At 39.7% G+C, this 25,592-nt stretch overlaps 1 protein-coding gene across 15 annotated transcripts in view; it reads left to right on the top strand.

The window, feature by feature from the left end:
* The window catches only part of JMJD1C (jumonji domain containing 1C), a 325,097-nt gene that overhangs the window by 214,371 nt on the left and 85,134 nt on the right, over positions 1-25,592 (top strand). For 11 of the 15 annotated variants that reach the window (XR_012657050.1, XR_004373154.2, XR_012657049.1 and 8 more), the window contains one exon: positions 23,440-23,545. Coding sequence is in view for 12 of the 15 variants with exons in the window: in XM_075072587.1 (XP_074928688.1) it covers positions 23,440-23,545 (106 nt within the window). In the remaining 3 variants the exon portion in view is untranslated. Of the gene's footprint in view, positions 1-21,206; positions 21,360-23,439; positions 23,546-25,592 lie in introns of all 15 variants that reach the window. The other 4 variants (XM_032776339.2, XM_032776341.2, XM_075072589.1 and 1 more) reach the window with 1 other exon arrangement.

The following is a 25,592-nucleotide window of genomic DNA, read 5'->3' as shown; positions in this document are numbered from 1 at the left end:
GATTGCTGTCCAGAGCGGTCAGTGGTGCACTGTGGGATACCTCCCGGAGGCCAATAATGTCGATTTCCATCCACACTAACAGTATTCCGAAGTAATACTATCGATTTTAGCGTTACTCCTCTTGTTTTGTAGGAGTACAGAAATCGATTTAAAGAGCACTGTGGTGTGGACGGGTACAGCGTTAAATCGATTTAATGCTGTTAAAATAGATTTAACGGCGTAGTGTGGACCAGGCCTTAGATCGATATCTCTCCCCTATCTCCCTACTCCCCACCCCCAGTGTAGACGAGGCCTAAGTATAGGCACTTATGATACAGGTTTTCGTAATACAACTTCACAATATTAGCCAGAATTCTAAAGTTTTACAGATATAGCCCCAACTCATCACACAGAGCATAAGAAAGCTGAAGGATTTTGGGTTTTGTTACCCTCTTTTCTCATAAAAAGAAAGGAAATAGTGTTGTATGGATGGTGTTATATGTACAGATTAAAACACAATGCAAACCTTTTACTATAAATGAGTTTAAAAAATAGTGAAGATTTGAAGAAAAGAGTGAAATAAAATGTGCATATGTATAGATGGATAGAAAGAAAATGTAAGCAATCCCTAATCATAAACAGAAGAATTTTTTCAACCCTTTCCCCCTCTTGAAATTACAGTCTTAAAAATAGCTATTGTAACTGAAAAATGCTCTTCTCATGGGCTTACTCTCCAGCGCTCCAGGGGCTTTTGGGTTTGTCCCACCCACCGAGAATGACAGAAACAGCTTGAGAACTTCAGTGTAGGCCAGCTGGCATTCCCCACCATCATGTGCTCAGCTCCTGGTTTCGCTTCCTTCATAGATGACAGAGCAGCATCCAGTTTCTCAGTCTTTAACTCTTCTCAGCATTCTCTTAAAAATTGTTTCTATTCATGTTTTTTAGTGTCCGGACCACCCAAAAGCAGTCCAGCTGGCTTCTCTGACTGCATCCTGCATAGTGATGGTATGAACAGCTTGGTGCTGATACCATCTATACTGTTTAATGTACAATCCTGGCATGAAGAGAGTCAAAAGGCTAAATCCACTGGAAAAGGTTGTTTCTCTTAACTTGCACATTGATCAGTCCTGAGGTTTCTTCCCTAAAGAAATAAATTGTGTTTATAGTTACATCAATTACCTTCTAGTCTCGCTATTAGTCTTCTTTAGATATGCCAGCTAGTGATGGTACAATGTTCTGTATAAGCTACAGAACATTGTATGTAAGCATAATTATGTATACTGGCCATTTAAGGGTACTTTAAAAATACTTACACTGTTCAATGGAATATATGTCTGAAGAGTCAATATATATATATGTGTGTGTAAACTTTGCCCAGGGAAAAAAATATAACACTCAAGTAGCGTTTGTAGTCCACTCAGAACAAAGAAAATTTAGAGGGAACATTGTTTGGGAATTATCAAGCTGTCACTGTCATCTGTGAATGCAACTAGCTCAAAATTTGCCTCTGCAATGTTAGATGTACGAGAGCACACATTTTGGTAGGGAATTCCCCATGTTAGGTTAAAACTGATTGATTACCGTGATTTTAAATATCCAAGGAAGCCCTGCCTTCTAATCTGAAGGAGAGGCCTCTTCACCTTCAATTTGTGTGTGTGTACAGAAATTTATTTTCTCATTTATTATTATTATTTATTATTAAACCTAAAAATTTCAAATATCTTCCTGATGTGACAGCTTCCATCTTGGCCAACATATTTGGATTCAGTCTGGGACTTGCAAAACTAAACACATGAGTCTCTACAACTAGAGTTGTAGAGCTAAGCTCTGTGACTCTGACAGATTGATATCCTGTATAGATTAGGCACGGAGGGTGTCGCACAACACACATTGACCAGTGAGCTGTTGCTTTGTCCTTTTTATTTTATTTTTTTTAAAAATTAAACTATTTATGCTGTTGGTTTACTTTTTGCATTTCCCTCGATTTGGATAATGAAACTAGATTTGTCAGTTGCATTTTTAGAAACAGTTTTTAGTGAGTATCCCTTTTCATATTCTCACTTTGTTGCTGACAGGGGCAGCTGGAGGTTCTCAATACCTTTCTGAAGGAATTCACCACCTTACAGAATTGATGACCTAATGTTGCAAGCACTGCAGAGGAATGCTTATTTTAAAAAGAGAACAAATTCACACACTCCTAGTTACAATAGGAATTTAAAATAAATTTGACTTGACCGCAAAGTACGGTTCGTTAGATAGGAAACAAAAGGATTTCAGTTACTATGTTCTAGGGTTGCCAGGTGTCCAGTTTTTGACCAGAAAGCCCGGTCAAAAAGGGACCCTGGTGGGACAGCTGACGGGGCCATTAAAAGTCCGGTTGGCGGTGCAGGCAAGCTCCTTACCTGGCTCCATAGGACTCCTGGGAAGCTGCTGGCATCTCCCTCTCCCTCCTAGGCAGAGGGACGGCCATGCTTCCCCCAGCACCAGTTCGGCTGCTCCCATTGGCCAGAAACCACGGCCAATGGGAGCTGAGGGGGCGATGCCTGCAGATGCGGGCAGGGCACAGAGCCATGTAGTTTTGCTTCTGCTTAGGAGCCGGCGGAGATGCTGGCAGCTTCTTGGGAGCCACCTAAAGTAAGTGTCACCTGGAGCCCACCTCCCCTCCCCCACCCCAAACCCCTGCTCTAGTCCAGATCCCCCTCCTGCACTCTGAAACCCTCATTTCTGGCCCCACACCAGAGCCCGTACCCCTTCCCAACCCTCTACCTCAGCCCAGAGTCTACTCCCACAACTCAATCCCCTGCGCCATCCTGGAGCTGTCTCCTGCACCCCAAACCCCTCATCTCCAGCCCAGAGCCCTCACCCCCTCCAAAACCCTTGCCCCAGCCCAGATCCCCTTCCTGCGCCCAAAACCTCTCATTCCCGGCCTCATCCCCTCCCGCACCCCAACCCCTTGCCCCAGCCTGGAGCCCTCTCCTGCATCTCAAACCCCTTATCTCCAGCCCCACACTAGAGCTCTTACTCGCAGCCTTCAATGCCACCCACCTCCTGCCCCAGCCCCAGTGAAAATGAACGGGTGAGTGAGAGTGGGGGAAAGCAAGCAATGGAGGGAGGGGGATGGAGTGAGCAGGAGCATGGCCTCAGAAAAGAGACAGGGCAAGACAAGGGTGTTCAGTTTTCTTCAAACAGAAAGTTGGCAACACTATTATGTTCTGTTACTCTATCTTTCCCTTGATGATCTATTACTATATTCTCTAAAATGCAATTATAGTATCTTCTACAAAATGGTACAGAAATGTGTGAATTAGGGCTATTGATTAATTGCAGTTAACTCACACAACTATTAATCACTCACAATTAATCACGATTTTAATCGCATTGTCAATAGAATACCAATTGAAATGTATAAAATATATTGGATTTTTTCTACACTGTAATATATATTGTGTTGTAAGTGAAGTCAAAGTGTATATTATAATTATTTGCACTGTAAAAATGATAAACACAAGAAATAGTATTTTTCAGTTCACATCATACAAGTACTGTAGTGCAGGCTCTGTCATGAAAACGCAGCTTACAAATATAGATTTTTGTTACATAAATGTACTCAAAAACAAAACAATGTAAAACTTCAGAGCTAAGTCCACTCAGTCCTACTTCTTTTTCAGCCAATCACTAAGAGACAAACAAGTTTGTTTACATTTACTAGAGGTAATGCTGCCCTCTTCTTACTTACAATGTCACCAGAAAGTGAGAACAGGCATTTTCCTGGCTCTTTTGTAGCCAGCATTGCAAGGTATTTGCATACCAGATACGGTAAACAGAAGTCTTAAAAGAGCAACATTCTGCAGAAACTACAGAACCTGAACCACCAAAAAAAGAAAAACAACCTTCTGCTGATGGCATCTGACTCAGATAATTAAAATGAACATGCATTGGTCTGTACGGCTTTGGATTGTTATCGAGCAGAACCCGTTGTCAGCATGGACCCATGTCCCCTGGAATGGTGGTTGAAGCATAAAGGGATATATGAATCTTTAATGCATCTGGCACATAAATATCTTGTGTTGCCAACTACAACAGTGCCCTGCGAATGCCTGTTTTCACTTTCAGGTGACTTTGTGAATGAGAAGCAGGCAGGATTATCTCCTGCAAATGTAAACAAACTTGTTCATCTGAGCAATTGTCTGAACAAGAAGTAGGACTGAGTGGACTTGTAGGCTCTAAAATTTTAATTGTTTTATTTTTGAATGTAGTTTTTTTGTACATAATTCTATGTTTGTAAATTCAATTTTCATAATAAAGCAATTGCGCTTCAGTACTTGTATTAGGTGAATTGAAAAATACCTTTTTTTTTTTTACAGTGCAAATACTTGTAATCAAAAATAAATAGAAAGTGAGCACTGTACACTTTGTATTCTGTGATGTAACTGAAATTAATACATTTAAAATGTAGAAAACATCCAAAAACATTTAAATACTTGGTATTGTATTAATGTTTAACAGTGTGATTGATTGCGTGATTAATTTTTTTTAATCGCACAATTAATCGCAATAAATTTTTTTAATCAGTGGACAGCCCTAGTGTAAATTAATATAATTTATTGTTTTCATGGAGCAAACGATGCCCTTTGTTAAGAGAGTTTTCAGATATTTCTGTGGAAAACCTTAAGTTGCGTACATCTTAAAGTCGTAGATTTGAGGAAACTGGAGTTACTAAATTGTGATGTGTCAGGCACACTACATTGGTGGCACATGTGGTAGAGGTGCTGAATAATTCAGCTTAGTAGAAGCTGAGTGCAGATGAATAGTATAAGATAAAGTCAGACTTCCTAATTTTTTTCAAAATACTATCAGCATAAATAACTTTTTGATTAAAAGCATTGAACAATGGCGTTTTAAAATTAAATCCTTGGGGGTAATAAAAGTAATTTTATATAAAGACGATATTAAAAAAATTATACTTAGTGCAAGTACTGATTTTTCACTTGAGGATTAGTACCGTATGAGAATTCTACTCAGCAGTCTTCACCAAGTTGCACTTAGTGGAAACTGAGAGTTAGTAGTTCCAAATGAAATGATCTAAACATGTGTATATGGAATTCTGATTTCAGGCCAAACATCTGGTGAGAAACTCAAGTAATTTTATCCAAACTTCATGTTTGTTAAATAAAAACAAAGATGGTTAGTCAATAGCTCACCCCCCGCCTTTGACATTGGTATGACTTTACTAACAAAACAAGAAATGCAGTGTTTGTTTTGATATAGAGGACTTTGAGTACAATACATTTTCTGATCAAACTTCATGCCTCTTTAAAAGGATACTACTTAATTAAATATAGTTGTATTTTCTTTGTGCTAACCATTGTTCGTACATTTCTTTGGTCACATTCAATTAAGCAAACATTTTCTGTCTTTAAAATTAACATTACTGTTCCTCTTCTCTCCCTCCCTACCCTCCCTTTTGTGTCTCTGCCAACCTGACTGGTAATAGTGATTTAATTTTCTCTTGCAGAACAAGTAGAGGAGAACAAAACATTGATTTCTCTGGATTTCACAAATATTAGTTTATTTTATTATTTTATTATTATTATTATTTATTATTGACTTAGAAGTGAATTTTAAGTTTACATTACACAAATTGGATTTATATTATAATACAGAGGATTTCTTTCTGTCTCACTTTAATCTCTACTCTCCCCTCTGCTGCACCCTTCCTCCCCCCTCCCTGCCCCAGAAATCAGAACACAATTTTTAAAGTGGGTAAAATACTGGGCCTGAAGTACAGTATTTAAGAACCTTGTATATCATGGAATTCAGTCTCGAATAGATTAATTTATAAGCTTTTCTGTGGTGCTCAGCACCATAGTATCTGAGTACATCACAAATGAATGTTAATGGATTTATGCACACAACACCTTTATGAGGTAGAGAAATAATTCTCTATTTTACAGATGAAACAGCAGAGGCACAGAGAGATTGAATGACTTGCCCAAGGTAACACATAAAGTTTGTGGGAGAACCATCAATAGAACCCATATCTCCTGAGTCCTAGTCATGCTATTCGTTCCCATGATATCATCCTTAATCTTTTCTTGAAGAGTCAGAGAGTCATTTCTTCAACAGATGAAGTTACGGAGAGCCACAGCATTAATCACAATATGATATCTAGATATTAGTTTGCTGTTGGCAGTGTGAAATTACATTATTATGATTATTACTATCCTCTCGAGTGAAACATCACAGAGGAACAATAACATTTTCTACTTGTCATAATGTTCTTTTCTTATAAATAGACTAAAGGAGTCCATTACTGGTTTGGGCTGAGGTTTTGGTACCCGATGCTCATTTTAATGCTTAGCACTAGCTGGAATTCTCCAGAAAAACTCTTTGAACTTGAGAGTTCAAAAAGTAAAGGGTAAAAGACACCAAAGTAATATACTTTAGACCGTTTTTATGAAGGTGAGATCTTTGAGAATGGTGACTGTCCCATTTATGGGAAAAAAAATGTACAGGTAAGGGGGGAAAATTCCCCTTTCTCGCTCAATAACTCACCATCCATTCTGGAAAGTATTGCTCCAAACTAGTAACCCGTAAAAATGAAGAGGAGTTACCTAGATCCAGACCATGTGTAGCATGCTACATCAGGCATATCTCTCAAATCCTAGCCACTTAAATGCATGACATTGTGGTATGTTAACAGCTTTCAGTTTTTTTAAAAAGCATTTACCATATGTTGTGTGTGTTCCACCTTTTTTCCTTCCGTTTTTTTCTGAATTTCAACTTGAAGTGTCCATTGAATTTTTGTTTCTATCCTCATCACTTTCCTGTTTTTCTGTGGGATTGTTTTCCATTAAGTCTCTTATTATTGTCTCTTCCCTACTATCTTTTTCTTTCAGTGTTCTTTCAGCAGTTTGTGTTTATTAGCCTTTTTACAGTACACGTACCATGGTGATGAGAGCAGTATAAAATCCTGAACAAAAGGTTTTATTTACTTTATGTTGAGCCTCTTGTCTGTTCTGCTGAATTCTTCCTGCTCACATGCTCTAGTTTTGTCTAGTCGATAAAGACCGTTCTTGCTTAAACATCTCCTTAAAATTGGGGTCAGTCAAATGGGCTTCAGATATGTGAAAGTTACATACACAACTCTGTCTGAAGTGACTGTACAACTTCAGGGGAGGGGAGGGGAGGGGAGGGATAGCTCAGTGGTTTGAGCATTAGCCTGCTAAACCCAGGGTTGTGAGTTCAGTCCTTGAGGGGGCCACTTAGGGAGCTGGGGCAGAAATCAGTACTTGGTCCTGCTAGTAAAGGTAGGAGGCTGGACTTGATGACCTTTCAAGGTCCCTTCCAGTTCTAGGAGATCGGTATATCTCCAGTTGTTGTTGTTATAACTTCTCATTTTACTTATTTGTAAAACAGGAGAACTTGACAGCTTTCTAGGGTAGGAATATGGGGCCTTCGTCCATACTAAGGGCTGTCATGTGCATGGAAATCTACGTAGCAGTCTGTAAAGGTGACATTTGAACTCATGTCCTGGCACTCCCAGCTCAGTACCCTTTCCCAGGGCTACAAGGTATTTGGATGGGAAGTCTTTGTCTCTCTTGTGTGGCTGCAGAACATAGCTTATTTTTCTGGTGCAGTGGAACAGGCAGCTTTACTGAGTCAAAATGCAGAATGGCCTGCAAAATCTGATACACTTCAGAGGTCAGAACCTCAGCTGCCATTGTGCTGCTACTTCTTCATAGAGTGACTAAACCCTGCTTCTTCCAGTCATGCATTCGTTACCACCTAGGGGCAGATCAAGGTTAAACAGAATAGATTAGCAGGCTTAGTTCTTGGGAGGGAGGAGCAGCCTCGGAATAACTGCTTGGCTGTGGGCAGGCAGAGCAGGGGAAACAACAGAAAGGTAGCTTCTCTTTAAAATAAATAAATAAATAAAACAAAAATAATGTGCAACTGCATGGAAACTCCTTGTATTTTGAGCTGTGACTCCAGGTGTTCCTTTTTGTCTTTTAAATCTCAGTTGGATTCCTTTTTCTTAGTAGGAGCTATATCTTACGGACTTTCTTCATATAAATGTAGCCTCAAGAAGTGAGAGCCATGATTATGGATGCCATAACACTGTAACAAATCCACTGACTCAAACACACATTTTAAGGAGCTTACAGTCAATGAAATTTTGAGATGCTTCCACGCCATCTGTTGGGATTAGAATCTCTCAGGATTGTGGATACTGTTGGCACAGTACCAAGAAAAAAGAATCTCTTTTATCAGAATTGTCTATTCAGCTACCATCAAAGGGCCCTCTGAATTATCACTGGAGTCCTGAAGAAGAGGAAGTATCAGACCTACAGAATTATTGGCAATTAGTTTGAAAGTGCTCTTAGGGATGAGGAGTTTAGAGAAGAGGGGCAGAAGATGCTTGTGCTTTACACGAGAGTTGCAGCTCTCTCCTGGCTTGAGTTATGAGAATTGATTCCTGTTAGAAGTCTCTCTGTCCAAATCAGGAAGAATATTGAGGATCTGGACCCCAGTCTTGTCTGTAGAAGAAGCCAGGCACCTAATTTAAGAAATATCTGAAAAGAGAAGGACATTTCTACAACCACAAGATAGTTTAGGACCAGGGCCCTCACAAAGAACAGTAGTAGGCCAATTAAGTACAAAAAAAGCTGTCCAGAGAAGCTTGTCAGGTCTGGCCACAGTGATGGTGGGGGAGAGTATCCTTAATTTGTCATTTTTCTTCCCAAGGCAAGGAGTTTTCCCACATCATTTGTGGTAACCTGCTGAAAAGCTAAACTGACAGCAGGAATTGAAGGAGGCTCTGTGTTGCTCAGTAAACCACAGGAGGAGTATTTGCCACACAGGCAGCTGTACTGGGGTAGAATAAGAGAGGGAGAGCTACCATAGAATCTGAGTTACAAACGGCTGAGGAATGGAAGTTGTTTGTAACTCTGAACTGTTTATAACTCTGAATAAAACGTTATGGTTGTTCTTTGTTGTTTATAAAGTTTACCACTAAACATTGACTTAATACAGCTTTGAAACTTAACTAAGCAGAAGAATAATGCTGCTTTCCCTTTCCTTTTACCAGTTTACGTTCAATACAGTACTGTACTGTATTTGTGCTTTTTTTTTGTCTCTGTTGCTGCCTGATTGCATACTTCCAGTTCCAAATGAGGTGCACATACAGGGAACCAAAAATTGTTTCAAGATATTAGAAACTTCTGCCACATACACAGACCACCACTGTAGTTTTGTGTTCTGAGTGTTTGGGGAATGGGAAGTGGTGGCACTGAGAGAGGACTCTCACCATGTGTCACCCCACACAAATTTTTGCAGTTGCAAGGTCCCAGAGTGCCCCCCACCCCAATTTTCTGAAATAAGGGGTTTAGTGCAAAAAAGCAGGGGAGAGAAAAAAGGCTCTCTGCTGAGACAGCAGGTTGCCAAAGGTGCTTTGAATGCAATGGAGGTAGTTTAACTGAGAACTTCAGCTGCTGCTAATCACTAAAGGGAACCTCATGTTTCAAAACTTCAGCCGAACCCAGCAGTGACCTCCAGAATGGTAGATAGGATGGTGTGGAAAAAATGTTGCAACACATAATTAGGACATTATGCTGTGATTGGCTTTTGGCTCACTGCTTTTTCCTTCCCCTTCTCTTTATTCCCATTCATCTTGCCCAACATGACTATGTGATGTGCCAGAGAGAGATTTTCACAACTCTAGCCTGTTTGTTTAGCAATCTCCTCTTCCTTAGTCCTTCACTCCTGATGCGTGTGTTAGGAAATGCAAGGAGTGCTCTGTCTTGTGATCAGTATTCTGTTTTCCCTGATTGAGAACAGAGTATGGGAAACTCTAGTGAGGCCTGTGAACCCCACATTAGTGGTATGCAGGGCACCAAAGTGCCACATGTGATTCTAAGGCAATAGGTAGACTGTCAGTTATTTAAACACAGAATTAATGTTTACAGCATTGTTTCCAAACTGTGGTATGTAAGCTAGATGTTTCATTCATTCACTTTTCAGTGTTTTTTTGAAAGGTGGTACATAAACCAATAAAGTTTTTGGAGCTGCCAGTTTAGAAAGTTGTGGGGGAGAGGTGTTGAGACCTTACTATGTGCAGTATAACACAATCCAAACACTGTGTGTATTCTGTGGAGCTCACATATTTTACTTTTAATGAGTAGTAATTGTTGATCTGTTTCAGCAGTAGTAACTCTCCTTAATATTTTTTTAAACTACACTGTTCTTTACAACAATGTAATTATGGAAGTACAGGTATAGTTTGAGTTAAAATTAATTAATTGAAATAGGCCTGTAAAGAAATTTAACACCTGGTGTCAGACATTTTTATTCCTAATTACCTCAATGTCAGAATAGTGCAGACTGTTCAGATTTCCTATACTGTTAGACATCATTGAAATCTTGTGCAGAAACTACGATTTAAAGGACATTTTAAGTTCAATGGAATATTTTTCTTTCTGTTCTTCAATAATGTTTCTCCTTCAGTAAAGGTTGAAAATATTTTCCAGCTAATTTAATGAACAACTAGGTTCTTTCAAAATGACTGCTGTATATTATTGATATTAGTGGGAATGAGGCCAAAGACTGCCTTTAGTAAAGATGGGCACTGCATCAATTAACTTGCTCCTCAGCGTTCTGGTACACCTCCTGAGAGAGGCTGCTATCTCCCAGCAAAACCCACAGAGTCACCCACCCTCACTCGTACTTAAAAAAAAAAACAACATAAACTTGAACGGCAAAGCTGTGGGCCATATTTAGTTTAGAATAAATTTCTTTCTAAGGATGGATATTGTCCCAATTGCCCCCAAAATAAGTAGTATAAACCCAGGAAAATTCAGAGGTATATTAACGTTAAGTGTTGAAGTGTGGAAATACATGCTTAGAGCACCCAAATAATCTTAACTTTGTAGAGATTTGGAAACTTGTTGCACAGTAATTATGATAAGTTAACGCTTGAGTGTTCTCAAACTATTGAGCAACAATGGGACCTAATATAATACTAGAAAAAACCTTTTATCAAGAAATTACTGACAAGCACCTGAAGATTAAAAAAATTATGTACATTGTAATTAAAAGAACTGGGTGCTACTAAAGTGCCAGAAACTTTCTAGATTGAACACTGAGTAAATATGGCAACTCCTTGAATATAGTCTGTTTGCTTTTGGAATGACGGAGTCTACCTTGGCTGGGGGGAGAAATGAACATAAGAACTGCCATACTGGGTCAGACCAAAGGTCTGTTTAGCCTAGTATCTTGTCTTCCAACAGTGGCCGATGCCCAGTGCCCCAGAGGAAATGAACAAAACAGCTAATCATCAAGTGATCCATCTACTGGGAAACACAGGCTAGGGAAACCATGCCTGCCCATCCTGGCTAATAGCCATTGATGGACCTATCCTCCATGAACTTTAGTTATTTTTTGAACCCTGTTAAAGTCTTGGACTTCACAACATCCTCTGCCAAAGAATTCCACTGGTTGACTGTGCGTTGTGTGAAGAAATACTTTCTTCGCCTCTTTAAATCTGCTGCCTGTGAATTTTATTTGGTAACCCCTAGTTCCTGTGTTATAAGACGACGTAAATAAAACTTATTTACTTTCTCCACACCAGTCATGATTTTATAGACCTCAATCATATCCTCTCTCAGTTGTCTTTTCCAAGCTGAAAAGTTCTTCACTCCACGCGGCCAGAGCCTTCCTTTAAGAGGCGCGTTTTCAGGCCCTGTCGGACCTGATCTCCCATGTGAAAAACCACTCGCTCGCCACAACTCACACTGCCTGCAGTTTTTGGGCCACATGGCTGCATAGAATCATAGAACTGGAAGGGACCTTGAGTGGTGATCTAGTTCAGTCCCCTGCACTCAAGGCAGGACTAAGTAGTATCTAGACCATCCCTGACAAGTGTTTGTCCAACCTGCTCTTAAAAATCCCCAATGATGAAGATTTCACCATATGCATGCACATATGTGGTCAGTCATGCCTGACTCCGTCTCCAGCCTCTGCAAGAGTTGCTGGCATCCGTCTACATTCCCAACAGACATGGCCTAAATTGGGTTGCCGGATTGCACCCAGTCATCCCTGGACTGGTGGTTGGACCCCAGGTCAGTGTTGGAGAGAGTTCCCTTTGAGGCTCCAGCCCTGTCGCTGATTCTGGTCTCTGATGCAGGGCCACTGGTTGTGGAACAACGTGGCCTGCCATATGAACATCAGGGAGTTCAGAGCAGTTTGCCTGGCCTGCCAGGCTTTCTTGCCCCACCTGAGCGGTAAGGTGGTGAAGGTCCTGATGGACAATACCACCACGATGTATTACATCAGCAGGTAGGGTGGAGCCAGGTCGTCAGCCCCTTGCCAAGAAGCTCTCCACCTTTTGTGACTTTTGTGCACAGCATGCCATTCATCTGGTAGCCGCACACCTACCCGGGATCAGAAATGTATTAGCAGATCGCCTCAACAGGACCTTCTCATCTCACCGTGAATGGTTGCTCCATCCAGAGGTGATCAGTATGATCTTTTAGAGGTGAGGGACTCCCCAGGTGGACCTGTTCTCGTCCAGGCAGAACAGGAAATGCCATGTGTTCTGTTGGATCCGGGGGATGTATGGGGGCTCTCTGTCAAATGTGTTTCTCATCCCGTGGTCGGGGGCTCTGAAGTACGCCTTCCCGCCAGTTCCATTGGTTCGGAGAGGCCTCGTGAAGTTGAAACAGGACAGGATGAAGGTTAACCTAATGGCCCTGGCCTGGCCTCACCAGCACTGGTTTGGCACGCTTCTGGAGCTTTCGGTAGCTGCCCCTCTAGCTGGACCTGCTGTCCCAGAACCACAGCAGCCTTCTGCACCCAAACCTGGCGGTGCCACACTTGACAGCATGGCAAAACATGGATGAACAGGAATGCTTAGCCCGGGTTCAGCAGGTCTTGTTGAGTAGCAGGAAATTCTCCACCAAAGCAGCTTACCTGGCCAAAAGGAAAAGGTTCACGTGCTGGGCCTCAGAACGGCGTATCTGGGCTCAGCAGGCCCTGCTGCAGGAGACCCTAGATAATCTTCTGCACCTCAAATTCCAAGGTTTGTCCCTGTCATTGATCAGGGTCCACCTGGCCGCTTTTCAGCTTTACATCCTCCATTTCAAGGCAGGTTGGTCTTCACTCACTACATGACAGTCCGGTTTTTGAAAGGTCTGGAGTGTCTCTATCTGCATGTCCAGGATCCCCTCCCTCTCGGGGACCTGAATCTTCTGCTGTCGAGACTCAGGGGGCCTCCCTTCGAGCCTCTGGCTTCCTGCTCTCTCCTGGAAGGTTTCATTCCTGGTAGTGATAACATCAGCCTGCAGGATGTCTGAGACCAGGGCACTTACTTCAAAACCACCCTATACAGTATTCTAGAAGGATAAGGTCCAGCTGTGACCACACTTGGCATTTCTGCCCAAGATATTTTCCTAGTTTCATACTGGCTATGACATATACTTACCTGTCTTCTTTCCAAAGCCTGATACATCAGAGGAGGAATGCAGGCTGCGTGTCCTGGATGTCAGGAGGGTGCTGGCCCTCTACAGAGATCGGACAAAGCCGTTCCGTCAGTCGATGCAGTTATTCGTTGCAGTGGCAAACAGAATGAAGGGTCTCCCAGTGTCTGCTCAAAGGATTTTGTCCTGGATCATGGCCTGCATCCACTACTGCTATGAGCTGGCAAACGTGCCCCTGCCAGTGTCACCAGTGCCCTTCTTGGCGGAAGTTCCAATAAGAGATTTGACTGTAGGGCTGCTAGCTGATTGTCCAAACGTTCACATCTCATTATGCTTACCCAGCAGGCTTGAGATGATACTGGCTTTGGCAGAGCAGTGCTGCAAGCTACACGACCGTGAACTCCAAGCTCACCTTCATGAACACTGCTTCTGAGTCACCCAGAATGGAATCGACATGAGCAAGCACTCGAAGAAAAAAAAAACCTACCTTTTTGTAACTGTTCTTTGAGATGTGTTGCTTATGTCCATTCCATTACCTGCCCTCCTGCTCCTCTGTCGGAGTTGCTGGCAAGAAGGAACTGAGAAGGCGTAGGGCTGGCAGTGCCTGATATACTGACACATGAATGCTGCACTCAAAGGGCACCACAGCAAACCCTATGGATACTGCTAAGGCAAAAATCTCCGACTACGCATGTGGATGTGCGCACAGCTAGAATGGAATGGACATGAGCAACACATCTCAAAGAACAACAGTTACGAAAAAGAAGGTTAACCAGTTTTTCCACCATAAATATATTTCACCTGAGTGAATTTTATTTTTTGTATGGTTTAGGAAGGCAAATATCTGTGTTTTATGGTATAGAAATGTTTTATTCTTGATATCTGTGTAATGAAATGGTAGCAAGTACTCAGCCCATGGGCTGGATCTGTCCCACACATATTTATGGCCTGCATAACTTATTTAGATTCCGCAAAGTCTAAGCTTTTATTTTTAAACAAATAAACTTCTAGTCCCCTCAAAGTTGTGAAATTACACTTCCAAACATGACTTGTTTGTAAATCAATGCAATGAAGTCTGTCTGAGCCTGCTCTGAACATGACACAATAACTGAGACTTATGAAACACCCCTGCCCTCGCATAAATCTCACCCTCGCTTTCTCCATTAATCTCAATGGGTATTAATGCGAAAGTCTAACAACATGTTATATATCAGCATTAATTGTTTAACTATAGACTCTCCCTGACTTATGCAAGGATTCTGTTCCGGAACGCCTTGCATAACTCAAATCTTGCATTAGTTGGAAGCGTATACCTGATCATTACACCCAAAAAAAAGAAAAGGGGGGAAAAAACGAACCTATTTCTAGCTTACGGACCTTTTTCCATAAGTGTAGATTTGCGTTCGCCAAGTTTGCGTAACCCCGGAGGGGCATCTCTACTGTTCATCTTAGCAGATGGAAGGGGGAAGGGAGTGGGGAGTGGAAGTGAAGCCAGTGGTTATGGGAATTGGAAGTTTCTTCAGAGAAGGAAATGCAGAGAGGGAAGGAAGGAGACAAGACATGCAGGAGGAGAGATATAAAGGGCAGAAGTAATGGTGATTGTGATGGGAGCCTTTTTCCACTGTTACTGAATATAACAGTAAGGTACTAAACAACTAGTGGAAAATTTAGTTTATACTTAAACTCTTGATCTTTATGCAAACTTCTCATTTATATCAACATTAATTTTATTTGATTGAGGATAGCATATAGTCATAAAATTATACCACAGACCATGAATATAAATAATTTAGCCCTTTCCAGAGTATGATTCTGACACGCCTCTGTAAAGTCATTAGTTATTCCCTGCTCCTGTACTTGGAATCATGATTTTCAGCAAGAAGGCCTATCCGTTTATACTCTTTTAGGTTCAAGCTTCTGCACATAGTACTGTTCAGAAGAGAGTATCTCTGCTTTCTGTTGATTGTCATTTTCTAGTGGTCAACGTTAAGCTGCATACCTGATCAAACCCTTGGTTAGGCACTTCTTTTCCACCTGAAGCCTGAACCTAATTCTTTGTACCTTCCATTTATGCCCTCAAAGTTCTATTTCCTGTTTATACTTTTACTTTGTCTCAGCTAGGGAAAAGCGGTCAAGCTTAGATCAGGCTTAGCTGCCATGTGCTAGCTAAATCCAACATAAACTTGACCTTTTTCCTAGCGTAAATGCAGTATAATGCCCTGTAGCATGATTTAAACATTTTAGTTGTAGTCTAGGCTCCTGCTAAGCTAAAATGGAGCTGAGGTATTCTGGGTAGAACCACACAATCCTGCCACTCTTGGATTGGATCTCTGTGCTACGGCCCCCTGTTTATCAAATGTGATAACACAATGGGCACAACTGGTTATGGCACCTACAAGCCCTTTTCCTTAAAGATCCTGTGACCACCATCTGTTTAAAGTGACTCAAAAACAGCTGCTTTAAAATAAAATATTATTTATTCACCCAGAGGTGCACAGCAAGCAGAGAAAAAGCATAAAACAACAAAAAGCCTATATTCATCAGGGTCTTAGCTAAAATGTATTCTTTTTCCTTGCAAGTTTTGGGTAAGTTCCACTCAGTCCAGACTACTCTACTCCTGATCTGGGAGATAAAGACAACAGACAGCTCCTTCTATCTACTCTTAATGTCTGTTTGAGACTCTTCTCCAGCTACTGCTTCCTGTTCTTACCTCCACCCCCCTTTCCTCTCTAGGTTCACTATACTCTTTGATCCTAGGCTCAGGCCTGAGAAGAAGAAAGGTTGCTAGCATGGCAGCCACCTGAGCATTCTCCAGTTAAGTTCCCCCAATGTTTCCTTAAGGACCATTGGTATTTTTTCTGGTATTACCATATCTCTTTCATTGTTTCATTTCCCATTTGTTCCCTCAATCCCCCAACAGCCTTTTATTTAATTCCATGCCGTCAGGCAAGATCATATCAAGCAGGTATACTGAGGTGCAGATAATTTCTCTTTCTCCACAAGGGTTTACAACCATCAAAAAAGATGATGATGGGGAACATCCAGCCAGCAGAGACAAAAGGGAGGGAGAAAAGGGAAGGGAGGTGAAGATTCAGCTAACAAAGGGCATCTTCTGTAAAGGCTGAGGGCTCAATAGAAATTTGGAGGGTGGGAGAAGGAGATCACTTGATTTTTCTGTTGGAGGGGCTCACTGCTAAAAATTTCTTGTTGTCCAGTCCAACTGTTATATTTGATGACACAGTTTGCATCCAAGACGAGAGGATGCAAGCTTTCAGCAATCTGAATATTAAAGATGACACTCGTTGCTGCCATTGCTTTCTGAAAATCTAGAAAGAGCTTTAAATCCAATAAATTCCTGAGACTGAAGACAGCTTTGACAATTTGGACAGGCACCTTTATCTAAGGATACAGTTGTAGCCCTTGTAGATTCTGTAAAATGATTCCTGTGCAAATAAGTAACTGCTTCTACTCAAATGATTTTAAGTCAGCTAATTTTTACCTGGGTCTTTACTTACTCCAGACATTGAGATAGCAAGAAAACACCTCTGTCAGGGTTTGAGAAAAAATATATATATAATATAGATAATTGTTTATTATTAAACTTGTGTTAAAACTATACAGTGTTCCTTCAGAAAACCTTTGTTGTCATGTGTCTTGAGGTAATGCATATGTATCAGGGATAGTGATAACACCATGTAAAACTAAACACTGTTAAGTTAGTTGTGTAAACTGAATAATGTGAAGTGTAATGTTGATAGTAGTTTTTGTAAGTGGTGGTATATGATCTAGAGAACATTGGATAGAAAATATTTTTGACATGCAAAGAATTGTTAGAGCTGTCAAGCGATTAAAAAAATTAATCGCAATTAACTGCACTGTAAAACAATAATAAAATACCATGTATTTAAATATTTTTGGATGTTTTCTACATTTTCAAATATATTGATTTCAATTACAACACAATACAAAGTGTACAGTGCTCATTTTCTATTTATTTTTGATTACAAGTATTTGTACTGTAAAAAAACAAAAGAAATAGTACTTTTCAATTCAGCTAATAGAAGTACTGTAGTGCAATCTCTTTATCATGAATATTAAATTTAAAAATTTAGAATTATGTAGACAAAAACCTTCATTCAAAAATAAAACAATGTAAAATTTTAGAGCCTGCAAGTCCACTCAGTCCTACTTTTTGTTCAGCCAGTTGCTCAGACAAACAAGTTTGTTTACATTTGCAGGAGATGATGCTGCCTGCTTCTTGTTAACAATGTCACCTGAAAGTGAGAATAGGCATTCACATAGCACTTTCGTAGCCGGCATCACAAGATATTTATGTACGAGATGCGGTAAAGATTCATATGTACCTTTATGCTTCAGCCACAACTCCAGAGGACATGCGTCCATGCTGATGACAGGGTCTGCTCTACAATGATCCAAAGCAGTGTGGACTGATTCATGTTCATTTTCATCATCAGAGTCAGATGCCACCAGCAGAAGGTTGATCTTTTTTGGTGGTTCGGGTTCTGTAGTTTCCGCATCAGAGTGTTGCTTTTTTTTAAGACTTCTGAAAGCATGCACCACATCTCGTCCCCTCTCAGATTTTGGAAGGCACTTCAGATTCTTAAACTTTGGGTTGAGTGCTGTATCTATCTTTAGAAATTTCACATTGGTACCTTCTTTTGTCAAATCTGCAGTGAAAGTGTTCCTAAAATGAACAACACGTGCTGGGTTATCACCCAAGACTGCTATAACATGAAATATATGGCAGAATGCAGGTAAAACAAAGCAGGGGACATACAATTCTCCCCCAAAGAGTTCAGTCACAAATTTAATTAATGCATTATTTTGTTAATGAGTGTCATCAGCATATCCTCTGGAATGGTGGCCGAAGCACAAAGGGGCATACGAATATTTAGCATATCTGGCACGTAAATACCTTGAAATACTGGCTACAAAAGTGCCATGCAAATGCCTGGTCTCACTTTCTGGTGACATTGTAAATAAGAAGAGGGCAGCATTATTTCCTGTAAATGTAAACAAACTTGTTTGTCTTAGCGGTTGGCCGAACAAGAAGTAGGACTGAGTGGACTTGTAGGTTCTGAAGTTTTACATTTATTTTGGTTTTGAGTGCAGTTATGTAACAAAAAAATCTACATTGGTTAGTTGCACTTTAAGGACAAAGAGATTGCACTACAGTACTTGAATGAGGTGAATTGAAAAATACTATTTCCTTTATAATTTTTACAGTGCAAATATTTGTAATGAAAATATACTCTTTGATTTCAATTATAACATAGAATACAATATATATGAAAATGTAGAAAAACATTCAAAATATTTAATAAATTTAAATTGGTATTCTATTGTTTAACAGTGCAATTAAAACTACGATTAATCACGATTAATTTTTAATCATGATTAATTTTTCTTAGTTATTTGCATGAGTTAACTGCAATTAATCGACAGCCCTAATTTTTATCTGATTAACAGAGACTGAAACTTTAAGCTTTTGAAATACTTGATATGTCTGTACTCCGACTTTACCTGGAGTCAGTGGGACAAATTCATCTCTTCATGTAAATTATCACCAGAGTTGAATTTGGCTCGCTGACTGCTGAATTCAGATGAGACTCCGTTATCACATAAATATGTAGAAGTTAATATTTAGGAAATGCTTGTTTTCTTGTGTAGCACTTGGTGAATATAACATTGTAAACATATTTTTCAAGTGTGTTACATGCCAGTTTTTATTTAATTCATGTCTTAGATCATCTGAAAATCTCTAAGCACCAAGAGGAAGCTGTAGTTAATTAAACCACAGATGGCAGAGACTAATATGGTGCTGACCTCTGTGAGGACTGCAGAATCTATTTAGTCTTTTTTTGGTGAAATACTGCCACTGAAATGAGTTCTTATTGTTACAAAGAAAATGTCTTTAATTTATTAAACATCGTGTTGCAACATTGTAATTTTCAGGTGCTTATGATGTATAGAGTACATTTTAGCTTTGGCTGTTTTTCCTTTACTGAGTCTCTTGTGTCACAGACCATGGGATCTTCTCTCCTCCTTGGTCAGACAGGAAGAATTGACAGTAATTGGAGAATTTTAAAGCCCTCAAAGCGGGGCTCAAATTGGGCAGTGATGTGGATATATACTACTCCTCCATTTGCTCTGAGCTTTTATCTTGAGCTCCAGAGTTGCAGTTTTCATTTTAAAACAAAATCGGTCTCTAGCCCTTACAGTTGTGAAGAAAAGCTTGAAAATGTGAAAAAGTCCCTGTTCATTTCAATGAGGTGTTAATTCAAATGTCATAAGGCTGGCTCTGACTAATGGTTCAACTAGCCCTGTATCCTGTATTCTGATAAGTGGAAACTTCTTCATGAAAATCTCTGTTTAGACAAAGTCACTGTTTTGTGTGTTGGAAGAAAGATTTAACAAAAGTTTTGACTATCTTTTAATCTACTGTACATGACATCTTATTTTGGTGCCACAAGTATCTGGCAGTTGGGTGAGTATCACCACTTCCACCTCATATTCTTTCTCCTGTCTCCCAAATCAAGAAGGAAAGAAGCAGGGCATCTGAGACCCACTGGGGAGTCAAGCTCAATGGTCCACTAAGGATATGGAGCACTGCATTATATTTCGAACAGTCTGAAGAATCACATTTTAGTATCTCAGGGGGACAGAACTTGGTTTGTGGGTGGAGCTTGGAAGAATATTGCTGTTTTGTGGGCTCTCCCCACAATTTGATCCTTTGTCTCTTTGGGTCACCTTCAAGTTCCTAAGTTTGATTCCTGACTCAAAAGGTATCTGAAGCAGGACAAGTGATCTGTAGCTTCCCCATCAACTATCTTGGATGCCTCATTGTGTGTTTGGAACCTGGAAATGCTTTTTTGGACAAAGAAACTGTTTGTTTCTTGTGCTGTGTGTCTCAGCACTCAAACGTACTCTGTGGTCTGGCAGTCTTACTGTGCCTGACCTTTCCACACCTGCTACTGGGAGAAGCAGGAGGGAGCCTGGTTAAATTGGAATTATGGCAATATAGCTCACAATTGCAGCCTCCTCCACCACATTGTAAGAAAGGAGAGACTCTGGCATAGGTATATTCATGTTCTCAGAAGGACTTTGGAACATTTACTTAAGATCTTTTAGGAAAATGGACTCCCTTGCATTGTTCAAAAATTTTAGGAAAGTCCTAAAAGCTTTGCAGTGTGTCATCACACAGTGAGTCAGAATCTGAATCCAAGAGCCAAATAGATAAGTCAAATAATTTTTGCTCAGATAGGAAGAAAACCACTCCACTAAAGCTGCGTCCACATCTTGGTGGGGTGGAGATGGTAACAGCAGATGAGCTCTGTAAAGCCTTACATGACCTGGGAGTTCTTAATTCAACCTTCATCCACTGGTTGCTTATGGCCATGCTACTTTATGCAGCTGTCTTCTGGAAAGAAAGTGAGCATGGGAATACTCTCCATTCCCGTCCTTCCTTTCTGTGGCCCTGGGGCACTTTCTCTTGCCAATATTTAGTCTAGTCCTCCTCTTGTATGAGATGCTGCTACTGTATTAAGAATGCAGAGACTTTGCTGTAGTCAACTCAGAAGGGCAAATTATAATCCCATTTACATGATCATTTGCTTTTTGTGACAGTGGCAAGCCAGCACAGACATCCACTCAGAGGAATCTTGGGTTCCAGGACTGAGGGAAGACTAATCTTGGATTGGGAGATAACAAGACTAACACATTTTCTTTCAGAACAGAAGAACTCAAACTCTGAAAATTGGCAGAGAAGAACTGTAGAGGGCATGAATATTCTACAAGTTGACTGGTCGTCAGTCTAGCTAAGAAGGAAGTAAGAATCCAGGATCTGTGCTGTCTTGATCCAATCACAGGAAGTACCTTTATAGGGTAAATGGGATTATATTTTTTTCTTTAGGAAAGTACATTGCTAAGAAGTAAAACCAGATAATTGCAGACCAACTGCACTGCCTGCAGTGCCATCTTAAAAAGGAATTGAGGAAGCGGCAGGTCTGATGGCTTTCCTCTTGTGCTCTCTACCAGCCTTTCTTGTAGGGTGCAATGAAGCACTAATGTGTTTCACTCCAAAACACGTTATTAGATTTGAATGTGTGACTGAGTGAATGCAAAAATATCAGGAAATTCAAAGATAACATGGACTACAAAAAACATAATTCAGCCACTTGGCATATACATTTAACTGAATATACAGAAGTACAACACATGCATAAGGGGGTAGAGTTATGGTGGTTGTGGGAACCATTACTTTGAATTTCCTGACATACTGAGCTTAAATTCTCTAATTAGAATTTCGCCTTGACAGTGATTTTAATTGACCATTGACCAATTATTTTAAGTATGTGTGTGTAATAATCAATGCTGTGTAGAGAATAACTTTTTATATTAAATGCTTATAGGACAGTATGCAGAGCAGTCTTTATTAAAGGGTGACAAATCTGAATGAACTTGTTCAAATGTACTCTTTTCTGTTTTAAAAGGTATGTTTTCATGTGATTATTTTATATAAATATGAGAAAGCCATAACAGAAAGTATGTGCAGTCAAAACCCTAGTTTTCAGGATATTTTTCACAAGGTATACTTTATTTTTTGTGGATTAATACACTTGGAGATATTTTGGGTGATCTCTTAGGCGACAAGTGGTTTCTTATATAGGTTTCACATATTGTCTTTGCTTTTTGTTGCTGTGACCTCATGTTTAATTAATTGGAAATGTATAATATGTCAAGAGGAGTAAGCCATATGTGGGGGCAAGGGGGTAAGAGTTGACGCCTAAGCAGAACTGTTGGTGGGAGACAGATTTTCAGTTTTCCAAAACTGTGTCATCTTTTGGACCTCTAATCAGGTTTTTCATACATCCCTCCTCCCATTCTAAGGATAACACTTTTGAAGGCAAACACTTTTAAATGGTAACAACCAGACACTAAAAGGAAAAGGGCAGTTATTGTTAAAATATTTTATAATGTATGTGCTGAGGATCTCTCTCATTATTTTCTCTCTCTGGGGGGGCCTCTTCACAAAACATGACTTTCTGTCCACTGTTTCCAAGGTCTGCCCACGTACTTCTCAAAGAGCCGCCAACTATGGCTGCTGTTCCTCCCAGTTACTCTAAGGCTCCTTCCACTGATTTCAAACTCAGGAGTAGTAATTGTGATTTGAAAGAGAGAGAAAAAAATATCAGAGCCCAGAGGTGAATCAACAGGTTATAGGAGATCCCATGACTGAATAACCATGTTTCTAAGTACAGAACAAAAACGTTAATTTGTGTCTAGATCTGCCTCTTGGTGAGGACAATGCCACCAAAAAATTATTTATTTTTCTAGATACTTTTTGATTAACTCAAAAATGTACATTGGAAAGAGAATTTGTTTTAAAATAAAATCTTTATTCATGAGAGTTTGGACCAAAACTGAAATACGTCTTATTTCATTCAAGACAGTTTACCAGGCTCTGTATAGTATTAAAAACTAGCAATAGTGGTTTTCTTCTCTTACGTATACACATGCATTTATTGGTATAAATATTTAAATTCTCTCTTGCAGTGTGTGTGTGTGTATAAAAAATATGAATTGGACATTTCAGGCTTCTGATTTTAACGCCACTTTGTTGAAACAAATGTTACCGTGTTCTTGTAAACACTGAACTCTTTATAGGGTAACATTAGGTTATAGGGAAGGCCTCATTTATGACAATGTGATCCTATTAATACCTTGGAAGTCTGATCATGTATGGGATACAGTGTACTTTTTTTCTCATGAAATCACTCTTACTACTATCAAATACAGCTTGCACGTATGAGATTTTTCTAAAAATGACCCATGGATTTGTATTGAACCAATACATTTTACAGTCTTGTTTCAAATTGTACTTTGGAATTTGATTAGAAAAATAAACATCATGAATGTTATGAATAAACATAACATATGATTCTTTTTAAAATCTCTACTTTAGGACGACGTAGACAGTCTAAACCCAGTTCTCAGGGACAACCCACAGCTTCATGAGGAGGTAAAAGTCTGGGTAAAGGAACAAAAGGTTCAGGAGATTTTTATGCAAGGTAATTTGAGAAATGTGTGTTTGTATTATTTGTATTTCCCTTTGTGTGTGTGGGGGGGGGGGGAGCTATTTTGACACAGTAGGTAGGATGGCATTTATGCCCAAGTGGTATTATGATAGAGCATATCTTCCATAGTTCAACTTTTCTAAGTAGGCCTTTGAAGATTGTTTGTTAAAACAACAAAACACAATTGGAAGAAAAGCTGTCATGTAAATATACACCCAGATTTTCAAAAGCATATGCATAAATGTTCATGCACAGGTTGTTCTAAAAAAAAAACAAAAAACCACCTTTGGTCACACCCTATAATAATTATGCAGCAGTTTAATAATACCATTGGATTGAACATTCACGTTTTATTCATGATTTTGGTATTGAGATTAGTGATGGTGCTTTAATCAATAAGCACATTTTCTTTTTAGTCGACACTGTAATGTACTCTAAAGAAGGAAGCATTCTTTGTGATAACAAAGTATTAGTCAGAAGTACAAACTGATTTTCTTAGACCTGCTCAGCTCTAATAACAATGTCCTGCCATTTATAGTTGTACTTCTTTCCAACCAGGTACTTATATTGTGTGTAACTGTATCTGAAACGCTCTCTGATTTTGTGCTGTATGAGGGCCTTGCTAAGATTTTGACAAGTGGCTTTCAATAGTTGAGGTTTGTAACTCGTCAGCCCATTCCTATAGTTGCTGCTAATCCATGAAGTTGTGGTTTTCTAGTTTGTAAAATGGAAGTTTTGTGAAAGCTGACATGAAGTAGGGGAAGGGGATTATTTGGAGCAACTTTGCTAATAAATAATTGTAATGTAGCATACATTTCTATTGTCATGTAGTGTTTGTAGGATCGAAGTAAATCCTAGTTAAATAATGACACAAATATGAGGACAAAATGTGCAAAATAACCAAACGGAATTAAAAGTATGAGCAGGAGCAAACTAGAATTTTAAAGAACAATCAGGCCAAACTTCATTGCTGCTTGTGATAAAATTACAAATTAGTGTTGAAGGAACACAGTAGGTCTAATATCTGAATTTTGTAAAACATTTATATATTCTTGCTTGCTGAATTTGATTTGCTTAGACATGATTGCTATTCCATGGATGATATGCTGGCTATGGATGACAACAAAGCCTACTGAAATGACAATGTCCTCAATTGGGGAGAAAGTATCTAGTGTGGTGACACAAGGGTCAGTATTACATATAGTTTTATGTGGTCTGGAAGAGGAGTTAACAGTGTGCTGATTAAATTTGCAGAAAAATGGATTGGGAGTAGCATGAACTCAAGTTAGGGCCAAAGGCAAAGGGAACTAAAACTGAATTTTCTTCTTTTGTTTATCATTGATATAATAAAAACACACCTATAGAAGGCTGTAGGCACCCAACACATAATACACAAAACACTAACATCATTAAAATAATTGTTCCAAAGAAACTCTGCCAGCCTGTCCCATACAAAAAGCTCCTTTTCACCCCTTCATCATTCCAGGAAGCTTACCCTGTCAAAACCCTATGAAACATGATTTTGCAGTATGCGCAGAAGGTCATCAGGTTCAGGCGGTTACCAGCCAAGGGTTGGAGCAAGTTCCAGAGCCTCAGATCTCTCTGAGAATGCCTTTCCGTCAATCCTTCTTTTTTTTTTTTTTTTTTTTTTTGTTTTTTTATAATGAGGGATTTTAGCTCAAGTACCTATGCTGACCACAGATGTGGAAGTGTGGCATGAGGAGAGGTCATTCTCAGTTAGCCAGATTCTACGCCATTTAGGCCTTTTGTAGTGATAACCACACCTTAAACTTTGTGGCAGAGACCAGTGGACTGTCATTGCAGTTCCGGAGCACTAGTGTCAAATGCTCCCAGCAATGGGGCCTACCTGGTAAAGCGAGACATTGCGTTCTGTACCAGCTTCAATCTCTGAATGATTTTAGGGAAGGTTGATTTTCTTTTTTGGTGATTTGGTTCTGTAGTTTCCACATCGGAGTGTTGCTCTTTAAGAATTTCGAAAGCATGCTCCACATGTGTCCATTTCAGATTTTGGAAGGCACTT

This window comes from Chelonoidis abingdonii, chromosome 15 (genome assembly GCF_003597395.2).
Source record: "Chelonoidis abingdonii isolate Lonesome George chromosome 15, CheloAbing_2.0, whole genome shotgun sequence".
NCBI lineage: Eukaryota > Metazoa > Chordata > Testudines > Testudinidae > Chelonoidis > Chelonoidis abingdonii.
Note: the sequence above shows the minus strand (reverse complement) of the source record. Positions and strands in the feature narration are given on the sequence as shown.